We start from the raw sequence: 21,906 nt of genomic DNA on the forward strand, positions 1-21,906 counted from the left end.
AGAAAAAAACAAACTGGACAGAAAAACATACAGGAGACAATTTCAAGTAGTCATTTTTATATATAGGTATATAGTCATATATTATACATTTAATACAGGCACATTGAGATCGATCATAAAGTGAACAGAAAAAAAAAAAGTGGCTGAGATATTTGTAAAAATGTACATTTTATGAGAAATCAAACTAAACTCTCCTTTTGACATAGACAAACAAACATCATAGTGACAAGCTCCAAGAAAAAAAGAAATCACTGGATGCTATGTAGAGACAGCAAGAACCAGCTCGCTAAATATACTTTGCATATATACTCAGTTTCTGTATGGGGGTTTCTGATCTTAGCGGGTGAATCGAGAGTTGATATGATATTTAAAGGAGAACTCCATACATTTTTTTTTAAATTCTGATTTTGATACGCTGTTCCCCTCTTTAAAAACGTTCCTTACATGCTACGTTTGTTTTCCATGATAACGCTTTAGTTTAGTAAACTCCAACTCCATTCGGATAGTCACACATTATTTGGTTGGGCCATATATAGTGTTCTGGAAAAAATTATTTGTGTATAATTTTACCCCTCATTCAAATCAAGTTAGTATCTGCCTCTACAATTCTACTGAAGGTGGAGTCTTAAAGTGTATCTTAAACAAATATCACCCTTAAAAACCGTATACATAGAAATAAAACATGACCAATCATTCAAAACAGTGATGATTAATCCATGCCTTACAAAACATAATTGTGACTTATTGTACTGTATACAAAACAAATCCTATTTTAGACATTGACTTCACAAATGCATCTCGATCAACACTGTTAAACAATAATCACATTTCTCATAGTTCTAGAAGACTGGCCACATGGACTAGGTATTTTCTCATAGTTCTAGCAGACTGGCCACATGGACTAGGTGTTTTATTGTGCTGAAAAGTTATATCTTGAGGTTTGGTCAGATCACGTTTACTAGTAAGCGATGCGATTAACCATATCTACACATAGCGCCTCTGAAAAGGCACCCTATTCCATAGTGCACTACTACTGATCAAAAGTATTGCACTATATATATTGTAGGGCATAGGGTGCCATTTCAGAAGCAGCAGAACGTTAACAGTATCAACTGTACCAAATACCAGGGTCCGTATCCACAAAGCGTCTCAGTGTAAGAGTGCCGATATAGGATCAGTTGTCTTTTAATTCAGTATTGATCATATTATATGGCCAGATCCTAGATCAGCACTCCTACTCAGAGACGCTTTGTGGATATGGGCCAGGAGTTTACAAGCATACAGTGTTCAGATGGCCACATACATGATGGAACACTAACAGTCCACAATCAGTGTTACTGGTGTGCCCATATCAATGTTTGTAATGAAAATACTGTACTCTGATCATTATCTATACTGTCAAAACTGTGGTTTTGGGGAGAAGGCATTGGAAAAGGTCGTCAAAAACCCGCGTTAGTGATATTGATAGAACTGCTACATAAGGTGTATGCAGCTCTCCATCTAGGAGATGTAGCCCTTCTAGATACTGGTCCTCCATTGGTATATAAGGCAAGAATGAACCACTCAGTATGAAATCGAGTCAGCACCAAGAACTGTTGTCTGTCTCTCTCCTCACAGGCAAACACGGCAGAAATGTAGCCTATCACAACTGGATAGCATCTTATTACCATTATCAAAAGATGACAAGGTATATTTTCTTAAGGCATTTCTAGAATTGATTTGGCTGGATTGTGATAAAGATGCTCGGCTAGAAGGCTGTCCAGTGCTCTCAAATAGACCGAAGGCGGTTTGGGAACAAAGATCTCCATCTGATCAAATATAGAACAAAATACCCCAGTAGAAAAGACGACATCATAGCAAAGACACAGAACTGAGACAGTGAGTCCACTGGACCAGCAGTTTCTGGAAGACAGATGCCTTTTGGATTGACTGGTGTAGAAACTGGAAGCATTTTCCCTTCAACATCCAAAAATAAGATAAAACAACAACTTGCTTTTTCTTTTCGTTAGCGGTGCTTTTTTAACATACAAAAGGGCATAGAGAAAAGTTTTTCAATGAATTTATCCACAGAAAGAAAGAGGCAGTGAGGTCAGTTAAGTTTAGTTTTTTTGCTTTTGAGAGAGAGCTGACCTTCCTTGTGTCAGAGAAAAGAGCTGACCTTCCTTGTGTCAGAGAGCTGACCTTCCTTGTGTCAGAGAAAAGAGCTGACCTTCCTTGTGTCAGAGAAAAGAGCTGACCTTCCTTGTGTCAGAGAGAGCTGACCTTCCTTGTGTCAGAGAGCTGACCTTCCTTGTGTCAGAGAAAAGAGCTGACCTTCCTTGTGTCAGAGAGCACCTCCTTGTGTCAGAGAGCTGACCTTCCTTGTGTCAGAGAAGAGAGCTGACCTTCCTTGTGTCAGAGAAGAGAGCTGACCTTCCTTGTGTCAGAGAAGAGAGCTGACCTTGTGTCAGAGAAGAGAGCTGACCTTGTGTCAGAGAAGAGAGCTGACCTTGTGTCAGAGAAGAGAGCTGACCTTGTGTCAGAGAAGAGAGCTGACCTTGTGTCAGAGAAGAGAGCTGACCTTGTGTCAGAGAAGAGAGCTGACCTTGTGTCAGAGAAGAGAGCTGACCTGTGTCAGAGAAGAGAGCTGACCTGTGTCAGAGAAGAGAGCTGACCTTGTGTTATTACCAGTTGTCAGAAGCGACAGGACAACCGATTAATGTTGTGCCATGATAACATTTGAGAGAATCTGTTTAGTTTAAAAAAATACAGCTTATACCTTCATTTCTTCATTGCACATGAGAATAAAAAGAACCCAGGAAATAAAGGTAAATCAGCAAAAAACATGACTTGAGTCTCACAAAGTAAAATACTCGGTGATCGTACTTGCAATGGAGAAGAGAAGGAGAGGGGGATGAGGGACGATTGTGTGGCATTTCCTCTCCTCTTTCTTCCCTTTTCTCACCGTTTTACCCAGAATCTTTGTTACTACAAGAGCTTCAGTGGAATACATACACAATTTACAAAGGAGAGAACAAATATATTTTTAGATTGTTAGTGCAGATTTGTTTCATTTTGACATTTTTTGTTGTTGTATATAATATGTATGTATATATAATCCATACATTGTTACATAACGAAACTCTATGGTTCTGACTTTATAAAAGTCTGAATTGATCAGAAAGCATTACACTTCTCAATATCTATACATTTACATTTCCTGACAGCCCAACTTCATTTATTATTCTTTTTTAAACAGTGTTCAATACTCAGCGCTGCTTTACTGTACTGAGAAGCTCTCTTCTCGAGACAGACAAGGTACATTGGGACATAATGCAAAGTGTTTGGATGCGTCACAAAAAACCTGTTGTATTTGCTGCACCTCTCCCCTCTCCCCTTTAATAAATAGGACAAAAAGGACTAAAATATTGAAAATACATGTTCAATAAAGTCGTTGTGCTTGGGGGTCCAGGACGACGTGCCTACTCAACAGTCTGCCATGTAACGACCTAGGAGAAGGAACAAACATGGACCACTCAGGTTAGACAACAATATAGACCACATCATTCACATTTGACTAACCAAAAGGGAAAAGTCTCTTCACCTCAAGTCACAACATGATATTACCTGTAGCTCATCACGTCTACCTAAGTAACAACAGATCATGTGGCGAGTAGGGAAAAATAAACCCCATTCACAGTTTATACTGCTCTGCTTCATTCCTGCACCTATACGTTTCAGCTGCACAAGCCTTCATCAGTTGTCAGATTTTGTGTCTAGGTTCTGGTCCTATACGTACCCGTGGCAAACCTCTTCTTGTTGAGGGACAGTCTGTACCCGGTTCCCAACAGCTCTATGTCCACCCCAGACAGCGTGCTCCCCTCACTCATAAACTGCACAGCCAGGGTGGTTGGGGTGGACGGGCCGTCGGAGAGCTCAAACTTAGCCCTCAGAGACCCCGAGCCTTCATTATCAGACTTCTCAGAGATATCACTCAGCTTCCAGAGAGACTTATTAAGCTCTGAGTTCCTGGTGGAAAGAGACGAAAGAAGACTTGTGAATATGTAGCTTACACACGTAGTTGTACTACCACTCTCTATCGCAGAGACATGAAAACCATCGATACACTATTACTACTTTTGTCATGGAAAAATTCATATCAATCAGTCAATACGAGTCAATCAATCATTCAAAGCGTCAATAACTAAAAAGTAATGATGTCCACATATTCTCTGGTCGTTTCTCTCACCAGATAGCATTCGGCAGGGACTGCATGTTGGTGACCCCTCCATCTACAGGCACTAGGACCTGTACGTTGGAGAGAGGGCCAGGACAGAGCATGGACTCTGGGTTGTAGTGGTAGTCCAGCCTCAGGTCAGTGGTGGCGGGGTCACACTTCCAGTACACTGCCAGGTTCAGAGGGGTCGATGCGATTCCTTTAGAGGACACCTGCATACACAGGGACACAGCATGAGGTCAGAGGGTAAAGGGCAAATATCATGTGTCATGGATCCCTCCGGAACTTTCATTAGGCACACCTGGCCCCTATTCCCAGTGATTAGTAATTGTATAGTGTGTCCTTGGTTCACCATTGTGCTGTCGAGTTACAATGTCCGTTGGTACGGGTGAGTACCTGTGCTGTGTGTTTTGGCTTTCGTGCCCTTGTGGATTGTGCAGATGATTACGGGTCTCGTCCCGTGTGTTAATCATTGTGCAGATGATTACGGGTCTCGTCCCGTGTGTTAATCATTGTGCAGATGATTACGGGTCTCGTCCCGTGTGTTAATCATTGTGCAGATGATTACGGGTCTCGTCCTGTGTGTTAATCATTGTGCGCTTGTGTTATTTATTTGAGGTACTCCTCGATCTTTTGTTTGGGTTTCTACCCTGTGTTTTGTATGGTGTTTGTTTCCCCGTGCCTTTACACGGTGCGCAGTAATTTGGGTAAGAAATAAAAAAAACTATTACACATTCCTGACCGTCTCCCAAATCATTCATACCAATGTGAAGATATACCAAAAACAATTAATACATTCATAAACCGTTCGATAAATACATTTACAAATTCAAAAGTGATGGTAATAAGTGTGTCATATTTGGAGTCAAAAACATTTTACTTTTAGACTTTTGCATTATTACTACAAGAGTGAGTGTATAGTATAGGAGTCTACAGTATACTGAAGATGATTTAGTTTAGTCTGGGACCAACCTGGTATTTGAGGATGTCAACGTTGTGGTAGGATGCAGCAGGGTTCTGCTCTGAGGCTTTCCTGAGGTACGATGTGAGAGCTTGCATGTTGAACCAAAAATCCTTGGTATGAGCATCACTTTGTGAGGGATCACTGGATCACACACGGGAAAACGATGACTCAATTATTCATTGCTCTGCTCAGTGGCTCTGTGTGTGTACAGAGCTCCAATAGCTTGGAAAGAATGACCCTTTTATTGCCACCCAGCTATTAAATCTGAATTCCATTTGATTCAATTAGTCCAGCTATGTGGTCTCAGGGTTACCCAGGGAAAGCAGAGCAAGAAGGAGAGAAAGAAAAGAGGGAAGAAAATAAAGATGGATATGGCTAGATACATGCTGGCTATACCAGAGAAAACACAACAAGCTTTAACTGAGAGGTGATAGCGCGTGCGGAATGAGGTGATAGCGCGTGCGGAATGAGGTGATAGCGCGTGCGATGATAGCGCGTGCGATGATAGCGCGTGCGATGATAGCGCGTGCGGAATGAGGTGATGGCGCGTGCGGAATCAGGTGATGGCGCGTGCGGAATCAGGTGATGGCGCGTGCGGAATGAGGTGATGGCGCGTGCGGAATGAGGTGATGGCGCGTGCGGAATGAGGTGATAGCTTGTTGAAAGTTGATGCAACACTCTTGTAGACATGGCTTGTTATGAAACTAATGTCTGAGGAGGAATGGTGGAAAATAGTTCCCTGTCAGGAGAATGAAAGCTTTATGACTGATGAAATCCAATTTCCCCCCCCCACATACCCCTCTATCCCCTCATCCTCCGTCCCGTCCCCCTCATCCCATCAACACCCCTCTCCCTACTGGCTGGCTCCCTGATAGACTGACATGCTCCAGTTTGGTTTTCAAACAGTGTTAGACTTCCTTTGGTTCATTATGCACGCACGCACACACAGTTGTATTGGAATGTGGCCTTTACTGATATAGAATAAGTACTAATCATTAGCTGAATGTTTCTCTGTGGTCCTACACACCTGTATGGTAACTACAGATCCATCAGATTATTTCAAACATTGTCTGAATGTTTAACCATTCAACTGTGAATAAAACATGATCTGAACATTTGAGTTTCTCCACTCACCTGAACAGAAGTGTCTGGTTGGGGAGGATCTGCTCCAGCTTGGAGGTGTTCTTCAGTTTGAAGGTGAGCATGGCAGGGGAGGGGTTACTGGTGAACACCTTGATGATACCCATGGGGAAGGACAGGGTCATGTCACCTGTGATCTTCACTATGCACCTAGAGAGTAAAGGAGTGACAGCACATTAAGGGTTAAAGGTGATATTCACTATGCCGCTGAGGGGCACAGCAGCACACAAAGGGTTTTTAAGCCTCTGTCCACTAGTCCAGTCTACCACAGAGTTCTATAGCCTGAAGCAGTTCACACAGTCTCAGTTTTAGTTAGTCCAGTGATCTAAATCCGGACAGAACTCAGTCCAAGTCTAAATTAGACCCAGTTCAACTCAGTCCAAGAGCTCTATTAAATCCATATCGGCTCAATCGGAAATTACCTTTACATCAATTAAATAGAACCCCAAGTCTAAATTAGACCCAGTCCAAGGCTACCTTAGTCCAAATCTAAACAAGACCAACTGGTCTAACCCCATCCCAGTCTGCTGCAGTGTGGTCCATGTGCAAGACTTATCCCTGCCCTGTGTGTCCGCTGCAATGCTTATGAAATGTTCCATTCGCTAATCCCTGCAAAAATAAGCCTTCTGCACAGCAGCAATTTAACAGCAGTTAACCAATAAAAGGGTGTATGTTTTCTCTGCCCCAGACTATAATCTGCCCCGTGTGGGTTATCCACTCTGAAAGAATGGTGTCGGCCTACCAAAATCTTAAACATTCCACACAAGCAGACACACACGTGCACGCACGTGCGCACAAACACACCAGGGTTTCCATTAGCCGCTAATAGATGGATTTTGACCCCAAAAAATGAAAATGAAATAAATAAAATTGGCGCCGGCCAATTGTCAGGGAGAAAAGAAAAAGGGGCATTTCAGCCTATTCATTGATTGAAATACCAGTCGATGTAGCACGATGTAGCACGATGTAGCACGAGAGCTGCTGCTACAGCTCATCAAACAGCTGTTTGATGCTGCTGCAGTGAAACATGCTTTTATAAGCCCAATAATTGAGCAGCAATTCTAAATGCAATTGTGTGTTGAAAACAATGGCCACGATTAAAAATAGCTGCTATTTTTATTTCTGGTCATTTAAGCGTACTTCCGACTCAAGTGCATAGGCAACTAGGCACGCTTCAGCGCGTCACACACCACTTTGCAATGAGCTGGAGGTAGTATGCATTTTGAAAACATATGCTTAAATTACCTGAAACTTGATGGTTTTACTACATATTACGTGGAATTTCTTACCTTGCTTCAAAGTAGCCTAGCCAAAATCCAACCAAACGCGCAGGCAATTATTTTATAAAGACTTCCATATGCCATTGAAACCAGTAGCCTATTTCTCTCACGTTCTATTGGTTTTCAAATCAAATTTATTTCATTGGCCAGTAGCCAAAGGCACAATCCTAGTCATATTAGTAACCCGTGCTAGTCTTTAGATCTCTCCCTCTTTCTAAATTTCTCACTGATATTTACATCTCATGAAACCGCTCACATGTGCAGTGTGTTTCTGAACAAACATTCGCATATAGCCTACTGCACTGTGCACATTGCTGCACTTATAATGTAAAGAAACAATATTTGATCAACATTTTAAGCTAAACGTTCTGATCTGTTGCATGATCCTCATTACTTTAACAATTTTTGGATGTAGCCTAGGTCTACTGGCTGTATGATTTTGGGATCTATCGTCCCACAACTGTCCTAGAGTCTGTTTGGAATAGGCTATTTCTTTCTTTCTCGCACAGAATGACAAGATGACCAATAGAATAAGTCAACTTTTTTATTACGGGCGATAGTAGATTGACATAGGCCAGTGATTTTGCTGTTCGCTACTCATCTTGTTGGCTGAGGAAAAGCATATGTGGACAGTTATTCTTACATCTTCAAATTGCGCTTTGGAAATCGTTAAGAAGGACACACACCGTTCCATCTTTGAGTTGCATGTTGTGTTAAGATGAAATACCATAAACTAAATGTGATTTCTGTCATTCTGAGCACTATGGGTGGACGTCCTAATCAGGTTACTCACCCAATGCACGTGGGTCCGGTACATTTCTTAAATGTCCTGTAAATTAAAATGCTACCGGTTAAATGTCCGGCAACACATTTTCCTATTGGAAACCCGGACACACACAGAGAGAGAGAGAGAGGCCCACTGGCTCGTCATGCTTGTGTAAGATAAGTGTGAAATATGGAGCAAAGTTTAGCCTGTGTAATTATTTGTGAAACATATTATGTGTATGGACGAGTTGAATACCAGAATGCAGTATGAGTTTACAAAACATTAAGAACTGCTCTTTCCATGACAGACTGACCAGGTGAATCCAGGTGAAAACTATGATGCCTTATTGATGTCACTTGTTAAATCCTCTTCAATCAGTGTAGATGAAGGGGAGGAGACAGATTCATGCTTCTATAATGTTTTTCCTTTATTCTCCCCAATTTAGATCTTGTCTCATCGCTGCAACTCCCCAATGGGTTCGGGAGGCGAAGGTTGAGTCATGCATCCTTCGAAACATGACCCGCCAAACCGCGCCCACTTAACCCGGAAGCCAGTGTGTCAGAGGAAACACAGTTCAACTGATGTCCGAGGTCAGCCTGTAGGCGCCCGGCCCGCCACAAGGAGTCGCTGGAGCGCGATGAGCCAAGTAAAGCCCCCCCAGACAAACCCTCCCTTAACCCAGACGATGCTGGGCAAATTGTGCACCACCCTATGGAACTCCCGACCACGGCCGGTTGTGATAGAGCCCGGGATCGAACCCAGGTCTGTAATGACACCTCTAGCACTGCGATGCAGTGCCTTTGATCACTGTGCCACTTGGGCGGCCTAAAGAAGGATTTTTAAGCCTTTTAATCCATTGAAACATGGATTGTGTATGTGTGCCATTCAGAGGGTGAATGGGCAAGACAAAATATTTAAGTGCTTTTGAACGGGGTATGGTAGTAGGTGCCAGGCGCACCGGTTTGAGTGTGTCAAGAACTGCAACGCTGCTGGGTTGTTCACACTCAACAGTTTCCCGTATATATCAAGAATGGTCCAACACCCAAAGGACATCCAGCCAACTTGACACAACTGTGGGAAGCATTCGAGTCACATGAGCCAGCATCCCTGTGGAATGCTTGACAGGTGTAGAGTCCATGCCCCGACAAATTGAGGCTGTTCTGAGGGCAAAAGGGGGTGCAACTCAATATTAGGAAGGTGTTTCTAATGTTTTATACATTCAGTGTATGCCCCAATGGTTGTTCATGGTGTGTGTGTGTGTGTGTGTGTGTGTGTGTGTGTGTGTGTGTGTGTGTGTCTACAGCACCAGTCAAAAGTTTGGACACAGCTACTCATTCAAGGGTTTTTCTTTATTTTGACTATTTTCTACATTGTAGAATAATAGTGAAGACATCAAAACTATGAAATAACACATATGGAATCATGTAGTAACCAAAAAAGAAATCCACCCTTTGCCTTGATGACAGCTTTGAACCCTCTTGGCATTCTCTCAACCAATTAACGGGTGTCCCTTGTTAAAAGTTAATTTGTGGAATATATTTCCTTCTTAATGCGTTTGAGACAATCAGATGTGTTGTGACAAGGTAGGGGTGGTATACAGAAGATAGGACTATTTGGTAAACGACCAAGTCCATATTATGGCAAGAACAGCTCAAATAACAAAATCGAAATGACAGTCCATCATTACTTTAAGACATGAAGGTCAGTCAATGCAGTCACAACAACCATCAAGTGCTATGATGAAACTGGCTCTCATGAGGACCGCCACATGTAATGAAGACCCAGCGTTACCTCTGCTGCAGAGGATAAGTTCATTAGAGCTACCAGCCTCAGATTGCAGCCCAAATAAATACTACACAGAGTTCAAGTAACAGACACATCTCATCATCAACTGTTCAGAGGAGACTGCGTGAATCAGGCCTTCATGGTCGAATTGCTGCACAGAAACCACTACTAAAGGACACCAATACGATGAAGATACTTGCTTGCGCCAAGAAACACGAGCAATGGACATTAGACCGGTAGAAATCTGTCCTTTGGTCTGATGAGTCCAAATGTGAGATTCTTGGTTCCAACCGCACGTGTGGTTCCCACCGTAAAGCATGGAGGAGGTGGTGTGATGGTGCTTTGCTGGTTACACTGTCAGTGATTTATTTAGAATTCAAGGCACACTTAATCCACATGGCTACCAAAGCATTCTGCAGCGATACGCCATCCCATCTGGTTTGAGCTTAGTGGATTTATCATTTGTTTTTCAACAGGACAATGACCCAACACACACCTCCAGGCTGTGTACAGGCTATTTCACCAAGAAGGAGAGTGATGGAGTGCTGCATCAGATGACCTGGCCTCCACAATCACCGACCTCAACCCAATTGAGATGGTTTGGGATGAGTTGGACCGAAGAGTGAAGGAAAAGCAGCCAACAAGATCTCAGCATATGTGGGAACTCCCTCAAGACTGTTGGAAAAGCATTCCAGGTGAAGCTGGTTGAGAGAATGCCAAGAGTGTGCAAAGCTGTCATCAAGGCAAAGGGTGGCTACTTCGAAGAATCTAAAATATATTTTGATTAATTTAACACTTTTTGGCTACTACATGATTCCATATGTGTTATTTCATTGTTTTGATGTCTTCCCTATTATTCTATAATGTAGAAAATAGTCAAAATAAAGAAAAACCCTTGAATGAGTCGGTGTATCCCAAATTTTGACTGGTACTGTACGTGTGAGGTGTGTGTTGGCTTGCGTGCAGTGTGTGTCAGACCCAGGCTGGGGCCAGCTCTCTGAGCTGTAGGTGGTCATGTGAGACTCACTTAGCGGGATCAGCTCCTTTGAAGTAGGCATTAACAGACTCTGTGAAGGCCACAGCAATGGGCAAGGCATCCTGGGACGCCAGGGTCACTGGGCTGGGACCGCGAGACGTCCCTGAGAGAGGGAGGGAATGAAGGTGGGGGTGGAGAAATGGAGTGAGGTAGAGGGAGAGGGAGGTAAAGAGGGAGCGGGACAGGTTGAGAGGACGAGAGAGTAAGACCAAACAAGATGGAATGAGTGTACTGTTATTATTACTGAAGTATACAATTCAATATCAAAAGCATCACACTTATTCATGCAAAAAACAACACCTGAAGAACACAGTTAAGTTACCAAATAAGGTCAGTCATTACGGAGAAAATGAGGAACAATTCCATTTCAAAATATCCAAGCCATTACATGCAAAAATAATCCTACCTGTCCAGGAATGACATTTTGTTTGAATAAAAGAGGAGGTATTATTAAGTCAGGTTACCATTCATCATTTGAGTGAATAACTGTTAGGGATCTTTGAGTCAGAAAGTTAAATACTGGAATGAACTTCCTACCTCCAGACTTGTTATTCAACAGAACACAAACATGCTGAACTCGTTATTATGTTGATTACGCTGTCAGAGACACTTTAAGAAGATATATTTTTCATGAGCAGGCAGACATTGTTAGTGTGTCACAAAAAGGGGCATGTCCGGGCTGACTGACCACACGCCCTACCTGAAGGCGTTTCACAGCACTTCTCAAAGGTGGGCAGCTTCCCGATGAAACCATCATCCTCTTTAAAGGCCCAACAAAAGAAAAATAGGAAAGAAACCAAAAAGCCACAGAAAGTGGTGAGATGAGGTGAGGTTGATGGTACTGGGCAGGTGAGATGGTACAAGGTAATGGGCTCTCAACCAAAACACCTGTGTGTGAATGTGAGCGTTTGTGTGAGATTAGAATGGTGAGAAACCCTAAAGACACTGTGTAGTAGGCTTCACAGAGACAGAACAGTAAAGCAGTGGTTCCCACTGGGTGGCAGGTAGCCTAGCGGTTAGAGCGTTGGGCCAGTAACAGAAAGGTTGCTGGTTCAAATCCCCAAGCTGTCAAGGTGAAAAACCTGTTGATGTGCCATTGAGCAAGGCACTTAACCTTCATTTGCTCCAGGGGCGCTGTACTACAATAGATGACCCTGCAAAACAGCACATTTCACTGCACCTATCCAGTTTGTGACAATAAAACCCTTTTCTCGGTTACTGTACCACAAACTGAATTTTGCTCTACCCGGGGTTCCCCTGAAGTACTCCTTTGTGCATTTTAACAGTAGGTCTATGGTCTAATTAGTCTTCTCAAGTACCCCTGTGCATAGACCAAGTACCCCCAGGGGTCCTAGTAACCCTGGTTTGGAACCACTGCAGTAGAGGGAGGAGGAGGAAGAGAGGGGACTCACTTTGGCTGAGGAGTAACAGAGGACAGGGAGAAAGGAGGAACTCTGGTTCCGGAGAGGAGAGGGAGGGACGAAAGATACGCTCAGGCCCTGTGAGGAGGAGAGGAGTGAGGGAAGGAGAGAAGCCCAATAAGGTTTAAAGACAAGAAGTGGGTTTAGGTCAGGTGAGAGTGGAGGAAAGGAAACAAGCAGAAAATATGGGGAGGAAAGGGAATACGAGAGGGAGGAGAGGGACTATATAAAAGAGGAAAGAGGAGAGGAAAGGGACTATATAAAAGAGGAAGGAGGAGAGGAAAGGCACTATATAAAAGAGGAAGAGAGAGGGACTATTAAAAGAGGAAAGAGAGGAAAGGCACTATATAAAAGAGGAAAGAGGAGAGGGAAAAGAGGAAAGAGAGGAAAGGCACTATATAAAAGAGGAAGGAGGAGAGGAAAGGCACTATATAAAAGAGGAAGGAGGAGAGGAAAGGCACTATATAAAAGAGGAAGGAGGAGAGGAAAGGGACTATATAAAAGAGGAAGGAGGAGAGGAAAGGGACTATATAAAAGAGGAAAGAGGAGAGGAAAGGCACTATATAAAAGAGGAAAGAGGAGAGGGACTATATAAAAGAGGAAAGAGAGGAAAGGCACTATATAAAAGAGGAAAGAGGAGAGGAAAGGCACTATATAAAAGAGGAAAGAGGAGAGGGACTATATAAAAGAGGAAAGAGAGGAAAGGCACTATATAAAAGAGGAAAGAGGAGAGGGACTATATAAAAGAGGAAAGAGAGAAAAGGCACTATATAAAAGAGGAAGGAGGAGAGGAAAGGCACTATATAAAAGAGGAAGGAGGAGAGGAAAGGCACTATATAAAAGAGGAAGGAGGAGAGGAAAGGCACTATATAAAAGAGGAAGGAGGAGAGGAAAGGGACTATATAAAAGAGGAAGGAGGAGAGGAAAGGGACTATATAAAAGAGGAAAGAGGAGAGGAAAGGCACTATATAAAAGAGGAAAGAGGAGAGGGACTATATAAAAGAGGAAAGAGAGGAAAGGCACTATATAAAAGAGGAAAGAGGAGAGGGACTATATAAAAGAGGAAAGAGAGGAAAGGCACTATATAAAAGAGGAAGGAGGAGAGGAAAGGCACTATATAAAAGAGGAAGGAGGAGAGGAAAGGCACTATATAAAAGAGGAAGGAGGAGAGGAAAGGCACTATATAAAAGAGGAAGGAGGAGAGGAAAGGGACTATATAAAAGAGGAAAGAGGAGAGGAAAGGGACTATATAAAAGAGGAAAGAGGAGAGGAAAGGGACTATATAAAAGAGGAAGGAGGAGAGGAAAGGGACTATATAAAAGAGGAAGGAGGAGAGGAAAGGGACTATATAAAAGAGGAAAGAGGAGAGGAAAGGGACTATATAAAAGAGGAAGGAGGAGAGGAAAGGCACTATATAAAAGAGGAAGGAGGAGAGGAAAGGGACTATATAAAAGAGGAAAGAGGAGAGGAAAGGGACTATATAAAAGAGGAAAGAGGAGAGGAAAGGGACTATATAAAAGAGGAAGGAGGAGAGGAAAGGCACTATATAAAAGAGGAAAGAGGAGAGGAAAGGGACTATATAAAAGAGGAAGGAGGAGAGGAAAGGGACTATATAAAAGAGGAAGGAGGAGAGGAAAGGGACTACATAAAAGAGGAAGGAGGAGAGGAAAGGGAATATATAAGGGAGGAGAGAGGGATGAGAAGAAGTGATAAAGAAATATGAATTGAGGGAGAGGGGAGGAGGTGAAAGGAGAAGAGGGGAATGGAGAGGAGAAGACTGTAAAGAGGAGTAGAGCGCAGAGAGAGGAGGTGATGGAGCTTGGTTATGTCCTTACCCACTGTGGGTGTGTTGGAGGCACTGAGAGAGGCAGTGGAGGACAGGGAGGAGGAGCTCTCTGCCCGGGCCAGGGGAGCAGCCGGAGGAGGACTGGCGTTGGACAACGTTTTGGTCGGACTGAACGGCCGCACCTGGTTGGTTAGACAGCACAAACCCAGAAATCAACCAATGGTAATGGATACCACTAATTAACCCCATACAGTGTAAATAGCAAGAGTAAAAAAACAAAAAAACAATACTCAATACTCAATACCCACAGTTTAGGTTCTCTAAGTCTAGTGAAGATACTGGAGATTCTCTATCAGATACTGGGCAGGTACTCACGTGGAGATTGATACTGGGCAGGTACTCTCGTGGAGATTGATACTGGGCAGGTACTCACGTGGAGATTGATACTGGGCAGGTACTCACGTGGAGATTGATACTGGGCAGGTACTCACGTGGAGATTGATACTGGGCAGGTACTCACGTGGAGATTGATACTGGGCAGGTACTCACAATTTCATTGATTCCTGTGAGTTTTCCTGTGGGTAGTTTGGGTCTGGAAGAGGGTCGTGGAGGAGCCACCATGGCCCCAGTTTGAGGGGTAGTGGGTCGGGCCAGGGCAGGCACTGCAGGGAGGAGGAGGGACAAAAAGGAAAGAACTTCCAGTAAGAATCCAGGGTATGATGAGGTAAAACATGCTGCACTATATGTAATATACTTCTGATACAATTCTTAACAGGTTCAGTGCAATTTGAACTTTTTAGACATCACTGAGTCACTCAAAGTAATGCAAAACCATGCATCAACACAGAAGTCACGACATGCACAAATTCTAAAGCATAAAATGAATACAGAACACAATTCCAATCACTCACAAAACTTTGTGTTAACAATTCTCTAAGGCAAACAAGCATATGCCCCTCAAAACAAAAACAAAAAGCCACATTAAATGAAAAATACATTATTCAACAAAACATATTGTAAATAAGGTAGAAATAAAATAATAGTTATAAAAGCTGGAAACTGCAAAAAAAATTTAAAAAGTAGTACAAAAGAGAAAAATGGCAAAGGCAAAACTTTACACTTCACTCAGGAAAAAACCCATCTCAGTTTATGCCATGCTAGAGGTTACCGTTGTGTGCTTGGCTAGCTGCTGCTGCTGCTGCTGCTGTCACCATCCCCTCTGTCAGTGCTGAAAAGACCTCAGAGACAGAGGAGGTGCTGACCTCCACAACCCCACTGCTCAGCGCCATCTTATTATAGGGGTCAGCGGGGTCATCAGAGAAGAAACAGATGGACCGGCAAGACTGAGGCCTGCCGGTAGGAGGGTTAGACTGGGTCCGGTCGCGGTTGACCGGACCTGTACCCGGACCGCAGCTCTGCTGGCGTTGGACTGGCACAAAGTCGTCGTTGACGTCGATCCACTGGCTCTGGGACCAGGTAAAGGCAGACTGGTTCTCTCCCTGAGGCATGCTGGTTGGGTCTGGGCCTGCGGGGGCTGGGCCTGCGGGGGCTGGGGTTGGATCCTGGGGTTCTATGGGCTCATCCTGCCGGGTGATGGGGGTGCTCTGGGCCGGGCGGATAGGCTTCAGGGCCAGAAAGGGGTCAGCTGGTGAGTTCCATGGAGAGAAGGTGGTGGTGGTAGTGGTGGTGGAGGAAGGTAGAGGGGTGACCTCTCCTTTGGCCTGCTGCAGGCCGTCTGCAGGTGGGGGAGAGGAGAGCTCCTGCTGTAACACCCCCTCATCTGTAGATGGCACATGACCGTCTAGGGCAGGGCAGAGTGATGAACCTATACCACAGAGTAAGGAGGAGGAACCATACTAGCTAACATTTACAAAGGTACTCATGCAAACATCTTTATATTCCTACGTCATATAATGATTTCTGTTGCATTATACTGAACAAAATAGTACTTTTTTTTCACTCAAAGAACAAGGCTTGGGGATGCCCATCTACAGATTACTATAATTAAACTACTTTCCATCCATGGAACAGCCAGGTGTAGGCATAGTTCACTGTGAACTGCAATCCTATGCAATCTCTGTGCAACATTAGGCAATGTGAGTGTCAGGCTGTGACAGGAATGAATGCCTGGCATGTTTCAGTCTTAACTGCTAATAAATAGTGTTAGAGGATTACAGCTGGTTGAGAGGATATCAGCTACTCTGACTTGGAGTGTTAGGTCCTCACACCACGCCGACACAGCCGTGCCACATAGCCGTGCCACACAGCCGTGCCACACAGCCCGCTCAGCTTATCAAAGCTAGGCAGGGCTCTCAATCCAACACGAATTCAGTTATCCATCTTCCTCATTGGATTGGTTGTACAAAGAATACACAACTACAACTAACAGTCCATCACTGAAATCCTACAATAAAAGAGTGGATTGGAAAAAATTGGCACAAACATTGAAGAAAAATAATCACCAAACACCAACAACAACAAGCTACTGAATAAAACGTTGGATGCAATGTTAAGGCTTTTTGTAAATGAGGTTAGATAGTTGGACACAGATTCAGTACAGTGCAACCGCACAGAAAACACGGGTCTAAATCGGTGCAGTTAGGGCAAACATTTTACCTGCCTCCCCTGGCAGAAACACAGGGGACTCGTTAATGTGTAGAGGACATAGAGGAATGGAGAGGAAAAGAGAGTCGATGTCTGGAAGAGGAGGAGGCGGGGGTAAAGGGGGAGAAGGGAGGGTTAACACACAGAGATAGAAAACAACACAGCAACTAAAGCAAACCGCAAAGAATGGGCTAAAATAACTACCTGCAAAAGAACAAAGTCAAAAGTCAGAAAGCCCTACATAATCAAATAAAACTATAGCCTAATCATCTCTTTCAGGCTTGCCAAATGACTGACTCCAAAGCAGATGCATGTTTGCAGTCCAGTCAGGACCAGATGTATGTTTGCAGTCCAGTCAGGGCCAGATGCATGTGTGCAGTCCAGTCAGGGCCAGATGCATGTGTGCAGTCCAGTCAGGGCCAGATGCATGTTTGCAGTCCAGTCAGGGCCAGATGTATGTTTGCAGTCCAGTCAGGGCCAGATGCATGTTTGCAGTCCAGTCAGGGCCAGATGTATGTTTGCAGTCCAGTCAGGGCCAGATGAATGTGGTGTATGTGTGTATTAATGGCTGGTAATGTCTCTATTGTACACAGAGACCTTAAACAGGTCTTAAAAGGACTTAAGAGTCATCACAGTATCCTAACCAGGGCACTTTACACAGATTTTTTGGCTTTTAAGCTGGAACTTTTGACAATAACGAGATAGTGTTTGATAACATACGTGCCAATAGGCCTTATCGCCAACCCTCTGACCCAAACTAGGTGCCAATTAACTGTGGATTACGATTAGCCCAGTCAATGGGTCAGTTCTAACGTCACTATTTCAACACACACAGTCACGCACAGACACGCACAGAGACTCCACACTACATAAACTTTGCCACTGAAACCAGCTTCTCACATATCTGTACTGGAGTGAGAGGCAGGACAGTGTGAACGAGAGAAAGAGGGATGTAAAGGAAATGAAAAATAAACTAAACACACGTGTACTTACAAATGCAAATACAGCCCCCCCCTACAGCCAAATGCATACTAATCAAAACTGTAACAATAATTATTCATCAAATAAAAGAAAGTTTAAAATAGACAGTTAATTGAATAACAAAACTGTAAAATAAAATAAACTGTAAATAAAATAAAGTAAATGTGCAAAACCTCCCCACACGACACTTGATGTCAAACTTTCAAAAAAAGAATCAAAAACCAAGGTTACATGACATATTAGAAAGTCCTATCAACAATAAACACACAGACACAAAAGTTCAGTTTAGGTTGGGAGTGAGCACCCAAAACCAGCCCGCAAAAAGAAAAAAAACCCGCTACAATTACCAGGAATTCTGCAAAAAATGGGTTTCATTTAGGAAATCTGTTCCAAAATATTCCCACAAATAAAAATAGACATACGTGATTGTATTTAATTACATTGAGACACTATCTCTTTTGGTGTCAGCCACCCATAGGAATACATTGAAACGCTCTGTTACGCTTGAAGGGCGGGGCTTACCTGTTGATGAGGATACTGAGGAGGAGGAGCCTCTTAGGGTGGGGGCAGGGCCGAATGGATCCAATGAGAGAAGGTCATTATTGAGAGCAGGTCTACTGCGCGGAGAGGAGAGGAGAGGAGAGGAGAGGAGAGGGCAATCAATGGCGTGTATCAAGTGTTTCTGAGCCAATTTGTATCTATAAAAAAGTTAGGAGAATCTTTATCCTGTACTTACTCATTGAAATATGTTGACATTCTGGCCTTTCCCAACTCATCGCCTGGTTGAGAAGAGAACATACAAATAACAACCTTAACCTCAGCACACACACAAGGTTACATAGGTGGAGGAAACACCCTGTCCCATTCACCCCCACCCAGACAGGCGTTTAAACACACACTGTAGGGAGCAAGAGAGCCCATGCTACAGGATAGGGCTGCAGTGCTCTCTGTGTGGCTCACACTAGTGTGTTAATGTGTTATTTGTACAGTGGCAGAGGTTCCCCACCAGCAAGACATTCCTCTATTGGTCCCAAATATAACCCATTTTATTTTCAGATCTACATCAAACTACATAGCTCTGTGGCAAACAGATAGTGTTAGAAAAGCTTTGTTAAATGTTGAAGATGAGCGTTTTGAAGCATTGCTTTATTAGCTAGCATGTTCGTTTGTGTTAGCTTTAGCTGTAGAGTACAGTATTAGCCACAGGGTGGGGGGTGGAGGTCTACTTGGCATGGCATGTTTGGTGGGTGTGGTGGTGGGTGTGGTGGTGGTTGGGGCAGACTGACTAGAGAGGTACGTATAGTACTCACCTAGCACCTGAGAGCCTATCGCTGAGTGGGAATGCATTCCTGACAGCCCTGAGCATGTTTAAAACACATGGCTATGAATCTCTTAACTCTACCAAATATACATAGTATCAGCCTTAAACTCTATCAAAAAGTTGCATTATCAGCCTTAGCTCTACCAAATATACATAGTATCAGCCTTAAACTCTATCAAAAAGTTGCATTATCAGCCTTAGCTCTACCAAATATACATAGTATCAGCCTTAAACTCTATCAAAAAGTTGCATTATCAGCCTTAGCTCTACCAAATTGCTAAAATACTTGAAAACTATAACTTGATATGATGGTAATACGAATATCAAAGGATAATAAAGTGATGTTATTTAAACTGTGTATGATGCTACTTAATATATGTGATATATGTATTTCTTCATGGTTTACTTGCTAACATCCTCTAATAGTTGACAGTTTGAGACAGTTACGTGACTTGTTGCATTCCTTTATAGACAACTATTCATTTGTTCAAGCAGAAAATCAAACATAGCAAAATACACAAATTGTAGCCAAAAACTCAGGAGGAAAAATAGCATTTCTGACATGCAAAATAAAAACAAGCAATGAATCATTAATCTTACTCATAGCTTAGAGGGGGGAACGGAGTCCTCTCTCAAATACACACATATAAAAAACTAACTACGTTTACTTTAGCTGAGGATATGTTGGTTTTGGCGAGGTTGCTAGGATTTTATTTGTATTTTTTAAGAACGACCCGAGGCAACAAAAATGAAGTTAAAAAGTCAAAAATGGTCGCAGCCATCAAACAGGAGGTGGAGAGAGAGAGGGGTCAAATAAAATACTCACTGGATTGGTTCCTTCGCATCTGACCCTGAGAATATAAACACACATGAATTAACTACAGCTAGGATAAGACACACACACACAGAACTTCAGCCCTCATCCTCCACAACAACAAAAAGACTCTAGCAATCCCAAAACATATTTTACTGTACAAAGACAAACTGAATATCAGAGAAAAGTACATTTGAAGTAAATGTAGGTAAAACATGGTTGTATCTGGAATGTTCTTGTCAGTACTTAGATGTCTTTATAATAACAGACAGTAGGCGATTTGGTATAGGTCCTAGATGGAACCCATCTTCAGTACTGCAGGGTGAATTCACTTCTGCCTGTACACAGTGTCTCAAACTACCCGTATTTAAGATGACAGCTCAACGTTCCTCAATGTGTTACTCTTTCAGAATCAACACTTGCGTAATAACTTACTTCCTGAATAACACTTTCTAAAAACAGAGATATGCACAATACAGGCTATATTTATCAGGTGGCGGTACGGTACTCACAATACCAAAAAACTGTCCCGAACTAAAATATAATTGATACATGGAAAGGTTGAAAAGCGTATTATTAACTATTCCCTGAGGAGAGGCTTTTTCCACATCAGTTTTAAAGAGACAGTAAATCACAGGATTAAGCTTCTCAGACACATACCAGACATTAAACCTAGGGTGAAAAACGCAGCTGCACAGAACAGACAGGACACAGTATCTAACCCCGCACTGCCATCAATCAGGTACGAGAGAGAGAGAGGAGAGCGATATTCAAACACTAACACAGGCAACCAACAGAAGATCTGATGTACTTCTGTGTAACCCAATGGAAACTAAGACCATTAATTCCAATAAAGCCTTTATTGACACACTGAAAAAGGAGAGGGAGAAAGAAGGAGAAGAAGAGGAACAGAAGGGGTTTAGAGGGAGGCAGCTAAAGCGTCAAAGCGCCGTGGTGCTGAGGCCTGGGTTTAGTCCCACAGGCACTAGGCAGCAAATGGGTTCAATTACGGCTGTAGCCCGCCACACACACACACACACACACACACACACACACTACAGATCTCAACACAGTCACACATAAACCATTCCGGCTTCCACTGCCGTTTCAAAAAGGAACAAACAGCACAGAAGGGAACTGAGAAGGAGAAAGACAAATGGCAAGAAAATTGATGCAACGTTCATTATCGCCTAGATTTTTTAACTAGAGAACATTTAGCGCAGAACATTTCTGTCAATATTAAGGTGGAAAGAAAATATTTAAGATTTGACGGAGGGAGCAATAAAAGAAAACGGAGGGAATATTCCGGTACTTAGGTGAAAGTCCAAACAGAAAAAGACAAACAGTAGGTTGCTGTTTGTCGTTGGACTAAGAAAATATTTGAAATGTTAAGTCCTGCTGTCGAGCAAAAACTAATTTGTAATGAACCAAATCTGAATTTCAGGCCTGGGAAAAGCCAGAGAATGTTTTTCCTCAACAAACTTCTTAATGCTTCAAAAATAACAAAGACATTCTCCATAAACGTAGGAATTCTCACCAAAGTTGATTCATTCCATTTAAAACAAAAAGTTCACAGAATCATGCTTATTTAAAACATATCTGAAAAAAACATTTCTAAACACTCAAATGTAATGGTTGACTAACCTCCTTAAAGAATCACATACAAGTAATGTCCAAACCCAGCAGCAAAATGCCCCTAATAAAACAGTAAATAGCAATAGAGAGATAGAGAGAGCATGGTAGACGAGGGGGAGAGAGGGTCAATGAGAAAACAAGAAAGAAAGAGATTCCG

The 21,906-nt window shown here is 42.8% G+C and overlaps 1 protein-coding gene across 22 annotated transcripts in view; it reads right to left on the bottom strand.

Moving 5' to 3' along the window:
• Positions 1-40: 40 nt before the first annotated feature.
• LOC106569536 (F-BAR domain only protein 2) overlaps positions 41-21,906 on the bottom strand; it is a 78,764-nt gene continuing 56,898 nt past the window's right edge. For 2 of the 22 annotated variants that reach the window (XM_045692560.1, XM_045692617.1), the window contains 16 exons: positions 20,127-20,151; positions 19,290-19,337; positions 18,716-18,758; positions 18,502-18,596; positions 17,011-17,091; positions 15,563-16,219; positions 14,944-15,056; positions 14,444-14,576; positions 12,600-12,686; positions 11,888-11,947; positions 11,179-11,290; positions 6,315-6,470; positions 5,189-5,321; positions 4,229-4,428; positions 3,779-4,008; positions 41-3,488 (listed from right to left, as the gene is read on the bottom strand). In XM_045692560.1, the coding sequence (XP_045548516.1) occupies positions 3,466-3,488; positions 3,779-4,008; positions 4,229-4,428; positions 5,189-5,321; positions 6,315-6,470; positions 11,179-11,290; positions 11,888-11,947; positions 12,600-12,686; positions 14,444-14,576; positions 14,944-15,056; positions 15,563-16,219; positions 17,011-17,091; positions 18,502-18,596; positions 18,716-18,758; positions 19,290-19,337; positions 20,127-20,151 (2,196 nt within the window). In that variant the 3' untranslated portion in view covers positions 41-3,465. The remainder of the gene's footprint in view (positions 3,489-3,778; positions 4,009-4,228; positions 4,429-5,188; positions 5,322-6,314; positions 6,471-11,178; positions 11,291-11,887; positions 11,948-12,599; positions 12,687-14,443; positions 14,577-14,943; positions 15,057-15,562; positions 16,220-17,010; positions 17,092-18,501; positions 18,597-18,715; positions 18,759-19,289; positions 19,338-20,126; positions 20,152-21,906) is intronic. The other 20 variants (XR_006758429.1, XR_006758433.1, XR_006758431.1 and 17 more) reach the window with 20 other exon arrangements.

Source organism: Salmo salar, chromosome ssa01, assembly GCF_905237065.1.
Source record: "Salmo salar chromosome ssa01, Ssal_v3.1, whole genome shotgun sequence".
Taxonomy (NCBI): Eukaryota; Metazoa; Chordata; class Actinopteri; order Salmoniformes; family Salmonidae; genus Salmo; species Salmo salar.